The sequence below is a fragment of the Cladophialophora carrionii genome (assembly GCF_000365165.1).
Source record: "Cladophialophora carrionii CBS 160.54 unplaced genomic scaffold supercont1.1, whole genome shotgun sequence".
NCBI lineage: Eukaryota > Fungi > Ascomycota > Eurotiomycetes > Chaetothyriales > Herpotrichiellaceae > Cladophialophora > Cladophialophora carrionii.
The window spans coordinates 4216246-4230694 of NW_008481816.1; the positions used below are offsets into that span (position 1 = coordinate 4216246).

Genomic DNA, 14449 nt, shown 5'->3' on the forward strand with positions numbered 1-14449 from the left:
GCACCCGACGTCGAAGCCACCTGTGGAGCAGGAGAGCATTGGCAAAGCCATTATTTGGGTAAATCGGCACGCAACCGGAGGATGCATCGGCGTCGACTCGGGGTCGACTCAGCCTCGGCCAGTTGATATCAAAGAAGTCAGCGATGTCGAGTCAAACGGAGATGTGAGAGTTCAGAGAGGGCTGGAATTCTGACGTGAACGTGACACTTGAAGGTGTGCATCCTTTGAACAATACTCCGCCGTAGCCAAGACTACGGTAGGCGATATCTCAATGAACCTGCTTACTCTGCATCGCCTGCTTTGCCCTGCGCAGCCACCACACGCTTCATCGGCTGCGAGAGCCCGAGATAAGCCAAGAGCCACGGCAGCCTCACCTTCGTCGTCGGAACTCTCTGTCCGATGCCTGTCCACATGCCTATCTCGAGGTGTCGGCTACGCAGGATCCTGATTGCCTTTGGACGTCCATCTGACCGCGTCCATACAGCCTCATCGATTGGCGTACAGAGACCTTGTGGCTGCGCTTCATACACAGGAGTGCGGCCGGACATCTGGTCAGGCTGGTGCGCCCTAGCCTGCATCAACAGTAACCCGTGACCCGTGAGCGGACTGGGTCTCCGATCGCACTTGTCCATACCACAGCGGTAAGTAGGGAGCACAGCCGACCGGTGAGATTGCATATGGACAGTTCGAACTACAGGGTCGTTCATGCCGAAACCCCGCTGATAGACGCCACAGAGAATGTAGGCGCCGGTTAGGCGCTGACTGACACTGTGGTATAAAGGCGCAGGTAAACAGCGTCAAAAGCCAGGCAACCAGGAGCCCTTCAAATGGTTCTACAGCACAACAAGACATCTTAAGCACAAACAGGAAATCCAGTTGGAGGCGCTCTACTTTCGGTTCTCTCTATACCAAACTTTCGGCTCTGCTCCCTGACTTGACGACAGAATGCAATCTGCGGACGCGGCGTCCTATAATGCCAGGCCACCCTCATACGACTCATCCAGACGGTCGGCTTTGGCGTGTAACCGGTGCAGAGGACGCAAGACAAAGTGCTCTGGCTCCCCGCCCGATCCATGCCCGACGTGTAAGGACGCTGGGGCAGAGTGTGTCTACACTGAGTCTGAAAGAAGAGTCTCTGTTCCGGAGAGGTAAGCCTAGTCTGACCAGCTTGAGGCCTGTATTGACGGCAACAGTTATTTGCAGGACCTCCAAGCTCGGGCTCGAGCTGCCGATGAGTGTACGTCTTCCTGTCGTTGCTTACTTTCACTCCTGTGGGCGCCGCGATCGGGATGAAGGTGTTGACGTCCTCGGCAGTGAAATCAAGCAATACAAGTCTTGCAACGCCTAGCATCCTCGAAGAAGAACCCGCGAAAGATGACGATGACTGGTGGTACAAGGGCATGGATACGCTCCTTTTGACCCGCTCAGGAGAGCGGCGATACGTTGGCAAAGCGGCTGCCACGTACTTGGCTCAGAAGCTCAGCTCAACGCCCGAAACGAGCCTTGCTTGGGATGTGAACCCCATGTACAAGTCGTCTCTGAAGCGGCCAGCCTCTCTAACCTTGCCACAACTTCCACCTTACGAGTTCGCCAGGCGACTTTTCTTTGCTCAGCACATCTATATCGGCACTATCTTCTCCTTTCTGCAACCGCACGTCTTCGAATCACGACTTCAAAAGGTCTATAGCAACACCCTGGATCTCGCCAAACAAGACGATTGTCTTGCTTTCTGCCAGGTACTGCTCATTTTCGCTTATGGACAGATGTACTCGGTCAATCAATGGTCAGGAAGTGACGGACCGCCTGGATTCACGTTCTTCAAGCATGCTCTATGGCTTCTTCCCGACCTCTATCAGGAAGGCTCGGTCATGTTTGTCGAGGTCCTGGGCCTGCTGGCACCATACATGCAGAACGTGAATCGCAAGGACGCCGCGTTCCAGTACATCGGCTTGGCCTTGCGCATGGCAATCTCCCTAGGCCTTCACCAAGAAGTGGACGACTCTGCTATGGATCTGGTTGAGAGGGAACACCGAAGGAGAGTATGGTGGTCTGTGTACAGCATGGACAGGATCATCTCCGTCAAATCCGGCAACCCTATATCCATCCACGATGAAGACATCGACGTAGCCTTGCCGAGTCCCATACCAGGCGTTGACCCAGATCTCTCCCCACCCAGGGTGCTGGCTCATTATACGCAAATGTCAAGGATCCTGGGACGGATCGGGAGCGAAATCTACCGAAAGAAGCTGAAGTCTGGTTCCGGCCTGCTTGCTTCTATCCAAAGCATCATGAATGATTTGGCCAATTGGCTCAAAAGCGTCCCGGCGGAGCTGAGAATCGATTTCTCGGCTTTAGACCAACCGATATCGCGCGAGGCCGTCTCCACGTTTCTTCACTACTATCAGTGCATCAACATGACGGCTAGACCTTTACTTCTCTCTGTTACTCAGCGAAGGCTGCAAGCACTCGTTACTGGGACGGCTCCTTCTGACTGGAGAGATGGACTTTCACCGAACGTGGTTTCGGTGATTGACTCAGCGATTTCTGCAGCCTGTGCTAGTACTATGATTATGGCTGCGGCAGCCAAGCAGGGCTTGTATGGTAAGTGCCACGATCTTTGGCGGGGTCCACACGCCTAATCAGTTGCAGCAACATACGGCTTCATGGATGGAGAGCATGCGTTCTCAGCCTCGCTTACGCTGGTCATGGTCAATGTCGCATTTCCTTACAACAGGAGAGATGCGAAGGCGATGGAAACAGCACTTTCTGTCCTCCGTGGTATGGCGGAGAAGGGAAACGAATATATCCAAAGAAGACTGTCGCTTCTGACGAACCTTCGCGCAACCATTGGACGGAGATCACCAGTGATGCAGCCACATCAGACTGAAATGGAGACGATCCTAAATGACCAAGCTCCAGAAGCTCATGACTTCAATCTATCACAAAACATGCCTTACGTGGCGCCCTTACCGCTGCAAGACAACTTCATGGACTTGACCAATAACTTTTATCCGTTCCAGGACGTCTCGCTAGATTTCGAGGTCGATGATGATCCGAAGTTCTGGGAGGAAATTTACGGAGATATAGACATTGATATGGAGACCGGCTGGATCGAGAATGCTCTGCGGAATGAAGCACAACAAGGTCAAGGGACGATCGAGTAGGTATGACGGCTCGCATAGGAGGATCAATAGAGGCTAGCCTCGAGGGTCAACCCTCGATTACTCGAAGCGCCTCAAGTCATCTAGGCATTACACCATCACAGCGAGTTCTCAGGCAGAATATCCCAATCTCTGATATCTAACACGATCATATGTCCCGGAGCGTGGCCTAGAACAGTGCCCTCCAATGCTGCTTGCCGAACTGCTTCCTGCGGAGTCACGCCACAACCCCAGAACACAGGGATCACATCCCCTGCGTCGGTGGGGACCTCTTCTGAAAGGAGTGTACCGTCTGACAGCACAGGGCTATCACCAAATTCCGGCTGAGTGATATCCTTGATGCCGAGACGAGTCACGGCATCCCAGCCCCAATCGATGGGCTCTCCATGCGTGGCGACGTAGGGACGAGTGACGTCCCTTATCCGCTCAATGTCTTCTCTCCGGTACACCCTCATGGAGACCACATAGGTCGAATTCCTGAAAACGCCAGCCGGGCATAGCGGGAGGCTCGTTCGATACATCGGAACGTTTCGTCCGTGAGCCATATGTGGAGGAACCAGTCCCGCTGCTGCGAGTGCGGTTTCGAAACTGAACGAGCAACCGATCAAGAAGCCGACGTGCTCTTCTGTCCATTCCGCCTCCACGCTCAAGCAATGGGATTTCGTGAGAACGCCATTCTCGTACACCATGTATTTTGGGAAATCCTGGCGAAGGTCCACGTTCTCGGCGATCTGTCTACCCGTCACGCCGGCTATGTGTGACTTGATCGCGCTCCAGCTCCCAATATCTCCGGATTCGGCAAGTAATGGGCAGGGCACGGGATTTCTTTGGCAGAGAAGGCGAAAGTCGCGGGCGTATCGGGCTGGCAGGGCGATGAGGTTCGCTTGCACATACCCCGGTGCGCATCCGGAAGTTTGCCCTGTGAAGATGCCTGAGCGAGCTGCAAGGCGAATGCTTTCTCCTGTTTCTTCGGTGACTGGCTGGGCTGCTTTGGATTTGTTCAGTTTCGCCTCGTAGACTGTGCTGTTCAATGCGATAGGAGCCATGTTGTCTGATCCAGGGTTAAGATCGGATTAATCAGTCAGATATACTCTGACCTGGAAGCTTGCTTGCAAGCTCAACACATAACTCTGAACAACGTCACGGCGGTCATTCTTTGAAAAGCAGCAGCTAGGATCTATACCCTGCCTCACCGGTTGGGCACTATCGCTCTTCTCCGGCTAGTATGTCGGTGGCGGAGGTCAAATGCCAATGATCGACAACCACGCTAGGGAGGGCTTCCCGATCTGCTGCTCTATGTCGGTATGATGTTCCTATCGTCCTAGCGCTTGGAACAGACAGCCAAAGACAAGTGGGACAACGCAGTACTCATCATAATACTGGAGGGTCATTACGCCCAGCCGGTTAAGGACGGACTCGCCTGAAATTCCTGAGGTCCATTCCTAACGAAAGTGTATGTAAAGGAAGACGATGACACGCCAGCGGGGCACCCACGAGGGAATGTGGTCATGGAATTGGGTCGACACATATATTTTGCCTGTGCACAATCGGCGTGTCTATGAACTAGTTTTCTGTACGGGTCGGCCCCTCATGGGCACCCAACCTCCGCCCCTCTCTTGACCTGTAACCTTCACGCCACGACATGGTGACGGCCAATTCAAGACGTCGCGACAAGATCTCCCGGGAGGAAGATTGGGCCCTTGTTGCTGAAGTTCTTGACATCGTCAAAGACAGGGCCCGCGTCCTCGGAGCCCAAGGCTGCGCGCAATTGATCGGGGGTGTCGAAAATCAGGGTGGCGCCAACACTGAATTTGGGCTTCTGGCCGTCCGCTTCCTTGTACTGGAGCACTTCCCATCTCTTGAGGCCGTGCTTGCCAAATCTCTCCATCACCAAGGGCATGTGTGTCTTGAGGTAGTAGCCCATGTCGAAGGTGGCATCGTCGTCGTTGGGGTAGAGGACTGTTGCGTGGAAAGGCATGTTGATATGATCGTAGTGGGCGAAGATGTGGACACTGGACTCGGGGCAGGATTCTTTCTTGTAATCACTGAGCGAAGAGGAGGGGTTTGGGGTCTTGATGGCAATGTCTCTTTAGAAGGGATCAATCTACTTACACCCATCCAGCGGCGGGCGCCGCATGGAGGCCCGATCTTTATATCCCCCTCATCTGGCCAGCATCGGGATGTGCGGGGCAGGAAGAAACCCCCGGACGAGGGGCTGCCTGAGGGCAGGCTGAACGACCACTCAACGTACAGTGGCATTTCACGCACCGAGGTAGTCAAGGATACGGTGTGCAGAGTAACGAGTTGGCACCGTGTCGCTCGCCCTTTCGCCATCGTATCATGCCGGGAGTGGATGAGCTGACTCCAGGGTGTCGAATCAGGAGGTGTGCCGCTTTTGACAAGACGTGAGTCGGGGGACCTGATCCGTCTTGCTGTCCAATCTAGATGTTCCTTCTCAAAGATGCGAGGAGACACTTGACGTCCTCTCGTCGGGAAATCACGCCGTGTCTCGAAATAAGCCCTCTGACACCGGTCTTTGCCTTGGCATAGTATGTATCGGTGTAGAGAAAAGGACGACCGAGGTTACCCTTGTACTCGAGTAGAGAGCCGACCTCTGCCTTACTTTGCAACTACCTTGCCAGTCGATGTGACGACTACGGGCGAGCGAGAGTCCCATTTGTTTACAGGGTGGTCGAGAACGGTTGCTTTAAGAAGCAAGACTACGAGGGGTGGTTAGGCGGGATGTTACCAGTATGGACCGTAAAAGCGGCGTCCCCTCGCAGTGATCTTCCATGCTGTGGCTGCTGTGGCTGCTGTGGCGGTCCTTATCGATAAGGAATTCAAAGATTCTCGACGGATTCTCGACGACAGTAGTAGAGGATTGAAGACACCCCTCCAGGCGCTTCTCACAAGCAATTCGAGAGATATCCTGATTATTTACGACACCAAATGGTTTGTCATCTGTGAATCCTAATAGCACGAGAAACGGCTGACTCTCCCAGGCACCTCTACGCCAGCCATCATCGCGTAACGCCCAACCCACAAAATCAATTCTCAAGAATCCCTCAAACCACAGCTCGCAGAATGCTGCAGCCACATCTGGCTCGCTCTTCCCCTCCTCGAAGAAGGACAAGCGTCGAATCAAACATGCCCAACTCATCCACAAGGTTACCAAATCCAGTGAAAGAAAACCCAAGCGAAGAAGGCCGAACAAGAAACTGGTTACAACGCTCGATGCATTGGCGGACGCCTTGCCACACAGTGAAGAAACTGGCGATGACCTGACTGAGACCAAGATTGTGACCGCGGGGAAAAGACCGCAAGACCAAGTCAACATCATCAAGCGGAAGAGCATCAAATCTCGGCCTGGAGCAATGAAGCGACGAGAGAATGTCGACAGAGGTGAGAGAGATAGGTTTGCCAAGAACATGGCGCAGCTGGCTTCTGCTTCGTCCGATGCGGCTGCCGGGAAAGGAGACATGGAAGATGACGGGAGTGTTTCTTCGAAGCCAGCTGCTATTCCATCGACGAGTGAGAGGTGGGCCGCTCTGAGAGGGTTCATCTCTCAGACCCTGGAGACGAAGCCTGAGTTAAAAGCGCTGAAGACTTGAAGAGCCAAAGATCCTGTTGCTGCTGCAACAAGTACTACTGGATTGCCAGCTCTGATATCTCAAGGACAGCCCTTGATGTTCTCAACGGTGAACTAGCGCGTGAGCAAATCTCATTTATGCAAGGTCTCATCGAAAAATCCACGACCCAGGATTTCTCGTCAGAGGACTACGCAGCAGCCTCTTCTCGAAGTCACCTTCATGGTGTTACCTGTGATCCACAACTAAGCCTGAGGTTGTTGGGAAGGCTTCAGTCTCTCACCATCGAGGTCAACCTCCGACCAGTTGCTACTTCGATTGTCGCGCCTTACTGCCGTTCTCAGGCACATTGGAGCCGTTAGCTCGAGGGTTTCATGCTACACCGATTCCAAGGCCCTGGAACGGTCGCTGTAATCCAGATCCGGCAGGAACAGGCCTGGCAGCTGTGTCTCCAGGTTCTTCTCTAGACTGGCCGTGGTGCTCGTCAGTCAGATTGATTGGCCTGTTCACTTGCAACCAAACAACGAACGATATTGCCATGCTACACTTCCCTCAGCGCAGCCTGGATCACTTTCTGACTCCACTGACGGAATACTGTCCGCTCCAGGCTTCCTATGACGCAAGCTGTTCGGCGTTAAGCGAGGGCCAACGAAGCATCTAACACATCATCATAAGATGTCTTGAGGACGACCAATACTTAGCACTTTTTAGATTACTTCACCCTTGTTCATGGCCAGCACCCTTCGACAATCTCCTGCAGCAACATGGCACCAACGGGCTGGCTCGACGTTCACACGCACTTCTTTCCACCTATGACGGATGAGCAGGCTGAAGATCTGGCTCAAAATCTGCAGGAGGGGAACTTTATGGTTACGGCAGCGTCGCTACATTGGTCAGCAGAGAAAGTCATTGAATATAACAACAGTGCTGGAGTGCAAATGTCCCTGCTCAGTTACATTCCGACCCAGCACGAAAAGATCCGAGCAGCAAACGACCTGGGTCATGAGATTGTGAAGAAATATCCTGATCGCTTTGGACAGCTGCTTTCTCTTCCTACCGACGATGAGGATGCTTGCTCCGAAGAGATCAGCAGGGCTGCACATTGGGACCTAAGACCCGATGGCTACTCCACAAGCACCGTGTACAACGGGGTGCCTCTCAGCGATTCGAGGCTTGACAAGGTCTGGGAGCTTCTCGATCAGGAGCAAGCCGTGGTACATGTCCATCCAAATGCATATGCGCCGGGGACACATGGCAGACCCAGTCCACTCATAGAAGTCGCATTTGATACGGCAAGAATTGCCACTGACATGCTCTACAAGGGCGTCTTTCGACGGTTTGCAAAAATCAACTTCATCTTTGGCCATTGCGGAGGAGCGCTTCCCGCTCTTTCTGGACGGATCAGTCTTCTGGGCACGGAATCATGGGTTCCGAATCCATTGAATCTAACTCGTGACGAGATTGAGAAGCAGCTATCCAGCCTATATGTTGACACAGCCGCAACTGCGAAGACAGGCTTGGCTCCTGCGGCTAACATGTTGGGCATCAGTCATTGCGTGTACGGCTCAGATTGCGGTGTGCCTTGCTCAACTGCAAACACTATGAATGAGAACAAATTGGATGTTGAGACTTTTGAGAAGAAACAGGGCCTTGCTCCAGGCACTATTGCGAAGAATACCTGGAACCTCTTTCCGGCGGCAGCCAAGCGAGCCGAGCGAGATGATCACCTGGCTGACAGGATTCCCTGAGCCACCTAGCCGACTGCAATGACCGGGTTGATACTTGGACCTCCTGCTTTGTGGTCAACTTCTGCTGTCTGCGGCAAATATATCATTCCACCTCCCTCTGAAGTGTTTTGCTGATCCAAACTCGCTGAGCAATGCTGCATCATCCTCTGGCAAAGTCACGCTCAATGCGAGCAGATGATCTCTCATACGCTCATGTTGTCTGGATGTCGTTACAACGGCGATTCCTTGCTGCAAAGCCCGTCGTATCAGCACGACAGCGGTACTTATGCCATGCTTCTGTGCTATTGTCTCTAAGACATCGTTCAGCGGGCCGGGTCCGGCTCTCACAACGGGCGAGAGAGGTGAGAAGGCAAAGGTCGAAACTCCTTGTTCCCGATGCAATTGTTGCAAATCTAAGCGTTGAAGGTATGGATTTAACTCGATTTGGGTGCAAGCCGGCTTGATCCTGGCGATTTTCAAGATCGTGACAATGTGTTGTTTTGTAAAGTTTGATACTCCTATCGCGCCAACTTTGCCGGAGTCCAAGATGCCCTCGAGCTCGACCCATGCTGTTTGCGGCTGCTCCTCAGTCTTGCAGACTAAGACGGTCATGTAAACACGTGGAAGCGCAGCAGCCGTCGTCGTCTCTAATACTTCCCTTCTGGCAATGCCATCAATGGTGGGTGGCTTGAGTGGAGTGGGCGAAATTCGCCGCCATGTCCTCAGTTAGTGTCAGCTCCTGTTACTATTCATGAATAGCCATATAGCTTGACGGGTAGCTAGGTTAGGACCTCTCCGTGGCCTCTCGGGTCAAAAGGGCATTCTGGTCTCACCTCAACTAGACGATATGGGGGTTGTCCATCAATGACCTTGCGCCTATGCCATGCATTCTGCCCCTGAAACTCTCACACTCAAGCACGATAGCACGATGTTCGACGCTTGGGCGCAGCCCAACCTTGACATCGGACTAGAGACAGGCACAGGAGGCTGGTGACGTGGATGCCGAGCCGTTGGGGCCATAAATTGATCCAGGAACGAAAAGGCACGCTTCTGCCCGAGCTGTGGGATAAGACCCATCCCAAGGTAGAGAGGGGGGTTTCGCGAGGTATTCGCATCCGAGCGGCGGAAGAAGGTGTATGCTTCTAGTTTCGATGCAAACCTGGAATCTATCTATGTACCGATGTCATGGGGTCGAGATGCTCCACGATCATCCTCCTTGGAAGCCGTGAGTATGCTTGATATGGCCTTTGACGTATTCATGCCAACCCGCTCAATGTCACACAATCAACTTCAGCTTTAGCAGATCCTTTTCCACAATCTCGTCCTTCCTTGACTCCAGCTCTTGCATATCCCAGGGAGCATTGACGTATCTGCCAGCGAGCCTACAGTACTCACAGTCAGTTAGACGCTCAATTGACTAGCGCGCGAGAGCCATTCGCTCGCTCAGTTCTCGTTCTAGACCTCGCACGCGAACTTACCATTCTCTCCTCTCCCTCGTGAGCCACACCAGTGTATCGGCCGGCAAGTCCGCCTCCGCCGTCAGCACATGATGCATCCACTCGGGCATGACGCTCGCGACGTCGGTCTTGACGCCGCCGGGGTGGACAGCATACGCAATCAACCCTTGTTCGCCGTACTCTCTCATCAAGAAGTCGTTGAATCTGATCTGCGCGGTCTTGCTGCCCTGATACGCACTGCAGCCGGGGCTAGTCATGGTATATGCAAGCACGTCAGTGTCAGCGTCAGTGTCAGTCTCATTCGTCCCCATGAATGATGAATGTGAAGGGTACGGTAGAAACAAAAGCGACGAGAACAAGTAGAAAGTAGACTCACGCAGCACTGAACCCGCCGGCACTCGTAATCACCACCATGGTCTTCACGCCCTTCTCGCTCTTCAAGACCAAAGGCAACGTCGCGCGGCTCACGAGAAAGGTGCCCTTGAGATTGACTTCCCACGTGTCCCACCAGTCGTGGACGTCCGCGTCCGCCAAGGACCGCCACACCTCCATCCTCGACGCATTGTTGACGACCACGTCGAGAGACCCGAACTCGCGCTCGACCGTGGCAATCGCACGTTCCACGCCCGCCGCATCAGTCGTGCTGGTCTGGAGCTTGAGGATCTTGGGCCCCGGGCCCGCGTGGCCTGCTTGGCGCGCCGCGTGGGCCACTTCGCTCGCCACGCCGTCGAGGTCCGAGCGGGCGAGCAGCGCGATGGCCGAGGCGCCGGACCTTGCGAACGAGAGCGCGGTCTGGCGGCCTATGCCTTTGGATGCGCCTGTCACTAGGACTTTGAGGCCGGTGGGCGGGCTGCGGAGGGGGTCGATGAACGGGTAGCTCGTGTCGTGGGTCTGGGAGGTGAAGCTGAGTGCTGCGGGGTCGGTGGGGGCTGTTGGCCGAGGAGATGTGGGCGTGGAAGATGACATGGACGTGGATATGCGTGTAGGTGTTGTGGTGTGGGTGTGGATAGGGACGTAGTGCGGCCTGATATGGTGTGCTACCAGTTCGATGGAGTTGAAGTCTCTACGAGAGACTGTATTTCAGAGGTGTCCGGTACTGTCTAACCCCTCGCCTGCCTACTTAACTACCTGCCTGGGCTTAGTCAGGCGTTTGAACGAGTATATCTATGTATCATAATATTGATGCTCCTTCTCGGAAGCGGTGAATTTTATCGCCGAGTGAGATTGGAGGAAGGAGATACTCTGACTTAATTACAGTACGGAGTACTTCGTACACAGTACGAGGCCACGCGCTAAAATTATACCCTCTCCAATCAACGCCTGTACGTGGAGTAAGCACGATCTGACCAATCCGGTAACGTTGTTTCTTCAGCCTCGCGGAGCCTTGTCTCATTCCAGGATCGGTCGGAATCGGTGCCAAATATCCTATTCACGATCGCAGATCCTTCTTCGCTACCTCGCGCTAATCCAGCCCAGCTGAACGCAAGAGCAGCTGCGACGACATGGCACACGCGCCCGTCCACTACGGATTCGGCGTCGGGAGGAGAGAATACCCGGGCAAGCACGTCGCCGATGCCTCGCTGTTCATCATCATCAGCCGCATGCTGTGGGCGTTCGATGTCAAGCAGGGCCCGCACCCGGCTCCCAGTGACGAGGTCGGTAAGTTGGAAAATAGTCCTTTCTGAGGGTCGTGCGTGGGCGCGCGGGCAAAATACGCGGTAATCATGGACTGACTTTGATGTGCGCGCCTGTGCGCGTGCGTGCGTGCATTCTAGTCGGCGGGTTCCCAGTCATCACACCCCTCCACTTCGCTTGCAGCATCACGCCCCGAAGCGGCCGGGTTGCGGAGATGATCCGCGCAGAAGCGGCCGTCCAGGATGCGTCGCTGCCGGGTCGAAGATGCGGCGCAGTATGAGGAGCAGCTCTAGAACGTAGTACGTACATTCTTGCCAAGACCGTTACCAGTTGGAAAGTAAGTAATTATTCCATGGGCACAGATCAAACCTGGCTTGCCCCAAATGCACATCGATCGTATCTCGGTCAGGAGAATGTCCAACTAATCATCACTCAGTATGTAACTGAACGACCACTAATTAATCAACCATGGCTCCTGCCCGGGTAAACATCGAAGTACCTACAGTAGGTATCTAGTGTCGCATCTAGAATCTAAACAACTGGCTGCAGTCTCGCCCCCTCAGAGGCCATAAGTAATCACCAACTATAAGAAAAAGGCGAGAGAGCAAGTACGCTCACGTAAAGAACTATTACTCCTGCTTCTTGGGCGCAACGCCCTCCCGCTCGGGACTTGCACTCCCACTCTCGCTGCCCGGGCCGGAGCCCGAGAATGGCACGCCCTGATGCACGCCGTGGGGCACGAACCCGCTGAAACTACCGCGCTCCAATTCCTCCCAGTGCACATCGCTCAGGTACTTGAAGTCCAGGCCCCTCTGTTCGTCCTCCTCCTTGACGCGCAAATGGCAGCCCGGGATCTTGTTGATGACGAACAGCAGGATGCAACTGACGACAAAGCTCCACGCCGCGCACGTCGTCGCCCCGGCGAGCTGGTACCCGAGCTGGACCCAGTTGTGTTCCCACCAGCCGCCGGCGTAGGACGCGCCAGAGACGCCGTCCAGGGCCGGGACCCAGCTGGCGGCGAAGAAGCCCGTGAGGATGTCGCCTACAAAGCCGCCGACGCCGTGGATCGCGAAGATGTCGAGCCCTTCGTCGATCGAGATCAGGTATTTGTACTTGTTGGTGTAGAAGCAGCACATGGACGTGAGGAGGCCGACGAGGGCGGCGACGTAGACCGGCACTGTGTGAGCGCGTGTTAGTCATGGGTATATTCAAAATATCCAATATCTATGGGCGTGCTGCACGATGCATCATGCAAGTCGAACTCACCGAACCCAGCCGCTGGAGTTATGCCCACTAGCCCAGAAATGATGCCAGAACAGAAGCCGATGATGCTGAACTTCTTGGTGTAGAAGTATTCGAGGAGGGTCCAGCCAATGCCGCCTCCACAGGCGGCCAGATTGGTGTTGACGACGACGTAGATGGACCGGATGGACAGGTTGGCGGTGCTTGCGCCTAGCGGTCAACGTCAGTACAGTAATCTGGTGGGTTCGTACCCTTGAACGGTAGTCCAGAAACCGCCCGACAGGGTCGACGGGAAACAACTGACCGTTGAACGCAAACCAGCCGAACCAGATGAAACAGGTTCCAATGCCCACGAGGAACGGATTGTGAGGCTTGAAATGGATGATCTTCTGCCTCTCTCCGGCAGAATGGTCGCTGAGCCGAGGACCGAGCATCAGGCTCCACGCCAGAGCACTGAATCCGCTGGCGATGTGCACGGGACCCGATCCAGCAAAATCATAGATCCCAAGCTGATATAGCCAGCCATTGGGGTTCCACTCAAAGTACGCCAGAACGTAGTAGACAAACGTCGTCCAGCACAGAAGGAAAAGCATGGAAGGCCAGAGACGACCACGCTCAAGCATGGCACCCGCCAAGATCATCGCCGTCGCGGTGACAAAGGTGAACCCGAAGCACGCGTATAGAATATCGGGAATGTCCGAGTTGGCGAGCGACGGCTGGGCGAGCACGTTGTGCAGAGCCGCGAGGCTCACGTTGCCGAGCATCGGGTTGGTTGTGTGCGATTGATACAGCGAGTACCCGTAGATCCAGAATTGAATGCCGCAGGCACAGGCGCAGAACAGAGACTGGAAGATCATGGTCAAGGCGGCTTTGCGGCGATGCATCCCTGCGTAGAGGTAGCCACTGGATGGCACGTTAGACAATTTTGCGGCTGCAGATCGACGGTGACGGCCTTACATGGCGGGCGTGATCTGCCAGCATAGGATCGTGCAGACGAGGATCCAACACAAATCACCCTGGATGCGTGAGAAGTACAAAGTTAGCAAGCAGACACACCTAATATGTCGGCTGTCGCTCTTCGCCGTCACATACCTTGTCATATGGGGCGTTGAGGTCTTGCGTGGTGGGATTACCCCCCTGTGGGTTGACACTGTAGTCGGGCCATTCTGTGACGGGGACAGGCGCGTCTGCCATGGCGAGGCGTAGGACTATCGAGCAATCCTCTTGTTGCTGGAGGAGTCCCTTTGGTGACAAAGGCAGCAGTGCCCAAAACCAAATGACTGGAACAAGCAAAGAAAGAAGCACAAGAGAAAGAAAAACAACGAAGGAGAAATAGCCAGGAACCCTTGCTGTCTATTTACATGCAGCAGGTACCTACCTCTCCCTTGTCGGGTACCATTACGTCGGACCGTGTGCCAAGTGATGGACAGAGGGTTAATCCAAGAGAGGTAACCAAACCCTGAAGGCGTGATGGGAAGGTGGGAGGTCGAGCGACTACCATAGTGCGTAACACCAGGATAGCCATGGTGCTAGAATCAGCGGCGCATCATAGACCGTCGCGTGGCGTGAAGGGACATGATGAACGATGGTGGTGGACGTTGCTAGTTAGTACGCCGAGAGTTCCTGGTCCCTATTCATGC

General features: G+C 54.4%; 8 protein-coding genes across 8 annotated transcripts; 3 read left to right on the plus strand and 5 right to left on the minus strand.

Moving 5' to 3' along the window:
- Positions 1–1289: 1289 nt before the first annotated feature.
- Positions 1290–3164, plus strand: G647_01498 (uncharacterized protein; the record flags this gene model as incomplete). Its single annotated transcript, XM_008724897.1, has 2 exons — positions 1290–2601; positions 2650–3164. The coding sequence occupies 2 exons, from the start codon at positions 1290–1292 to the stop codon at positions 3162–3164; spliced, it is 1827 nt and encodes a 608-aa protein (XP_008723119.1).
- Positions 3165–3259: 95 nt separating this feature from the next.
- G647_01499 (uncharacterized protein) lies at positions 3260–4207 on the minus strand (the record flags this gene model as incomplete). Its single annotated transcript, XM_008724898.1, has 1 exon — positions 3260–4207. The coding sequence occupies one exon, from the start codon at positions 4205–4207 to the stop codon at positions 3260–3262; it is 948 nt and encodes a 315-aa protein (XP_008723120.1).
- A 611-nt stretch (positions 4208–4818) lies between these two features.
- G647_01500 (uncharacterized protein) lies at positions 4819–5139 on the minus strand (the record flags this gene model as incomplete). The annotated part of the gene is made up of 1 exon (XM_008724899.1): positions 4819–5139. One exon carries the CDS (start codon positions 5137–5139, stop codon positions 4819–4821), a length of 321 nt encoding a protein of 106 aa, XP_008723121.1.
- Positions 5140–6110: 971 nt separating this feature from the next.
- On the plus strand, positions 6111–6772 carry G647_01501 (uncharacterized protein; the record flags this gene model as incomplete). The annotated part of the gene is made up of 2 exons (XM_008724900.1): positions 6111–6113; positions 6164–6772. The coding sequence occupies 2 exons, from the start codon at positions 6111–6113 to the stop codon at positions 6770–6772; spliced, it is 612 nt and encodes a 203-aa protein (XP_008723122.1).
- A 740-nt stretch (positions 6773–7512) lies between these two features.
- G647_01502 (uncharacterized protein) lies at positions 7513–8496 on the plus strand (the record flags this gene model as incomplete). The annotated part of the gene is made up of 1 exon (XM_008724901.1): positions 7513–8496. One exon carries the CDS (start codon positions 7513–7515, stop codon positions 8494–8496), a length of 984 nt encoding a protein of 327 aa, XP_008723123.1.
- A 190-nt stretch (positions 8497–8686) lies between these two features.
- Positions 8687–9043, minus strand: G647_01503 (uncharacterized protein; the record flags this gene model as incomplete). The annotated part of the gene is made up of 1 exon (XM_008724902.1): positions 8687–9043. One exon carries the CDS (start codon positions 9041–9043, stop codon positions 8687–8689), a length of 357 nt encoding a protein of 118 aa, XP_008723124.1.
- Positions 9044–9751: 708 nt separating this feature from the next.
- G647_01504 (uncharacterized protein) lies at positions 9752–10898 on the minus strand (the record flags this gene model as incomplete). Its single annotated transcript, XM_008724903.1, has 3 exons — positions 9752–9857; positions 9954–10181; positions 10309–10898. The coding sequence occupies 3 exons, from the start codon at positions 10896–10898 to the stop codon at positions 9752–9754; spliced, it is 924 nt and encodes a 307-aa protein (XP_008723125.1).
- A 1298-nt stretch (positions 10899–12196) lies between these two features.
- On the minus strand, positions 12197–14003 carry G647_01505 (uncharacterized protein; the record flags this gene model as incomplete). The annotated part of the gene is made up of 5 exons (XM_008724904.1): positions 12197–12744; positions 12834–13019; positions 13114–13712; positions 13767–13825; positions 13902–14003. The coding sequence occupies 5 exons, from the start codon at positions 14001–14003 to the stop codon at positions 12197–12199; spliced, it is 1494 nt and encodes a 497-aa protein (XP_008723126.1).
- Positions 14004–14449: the final 446 nt, after the last annotated feature.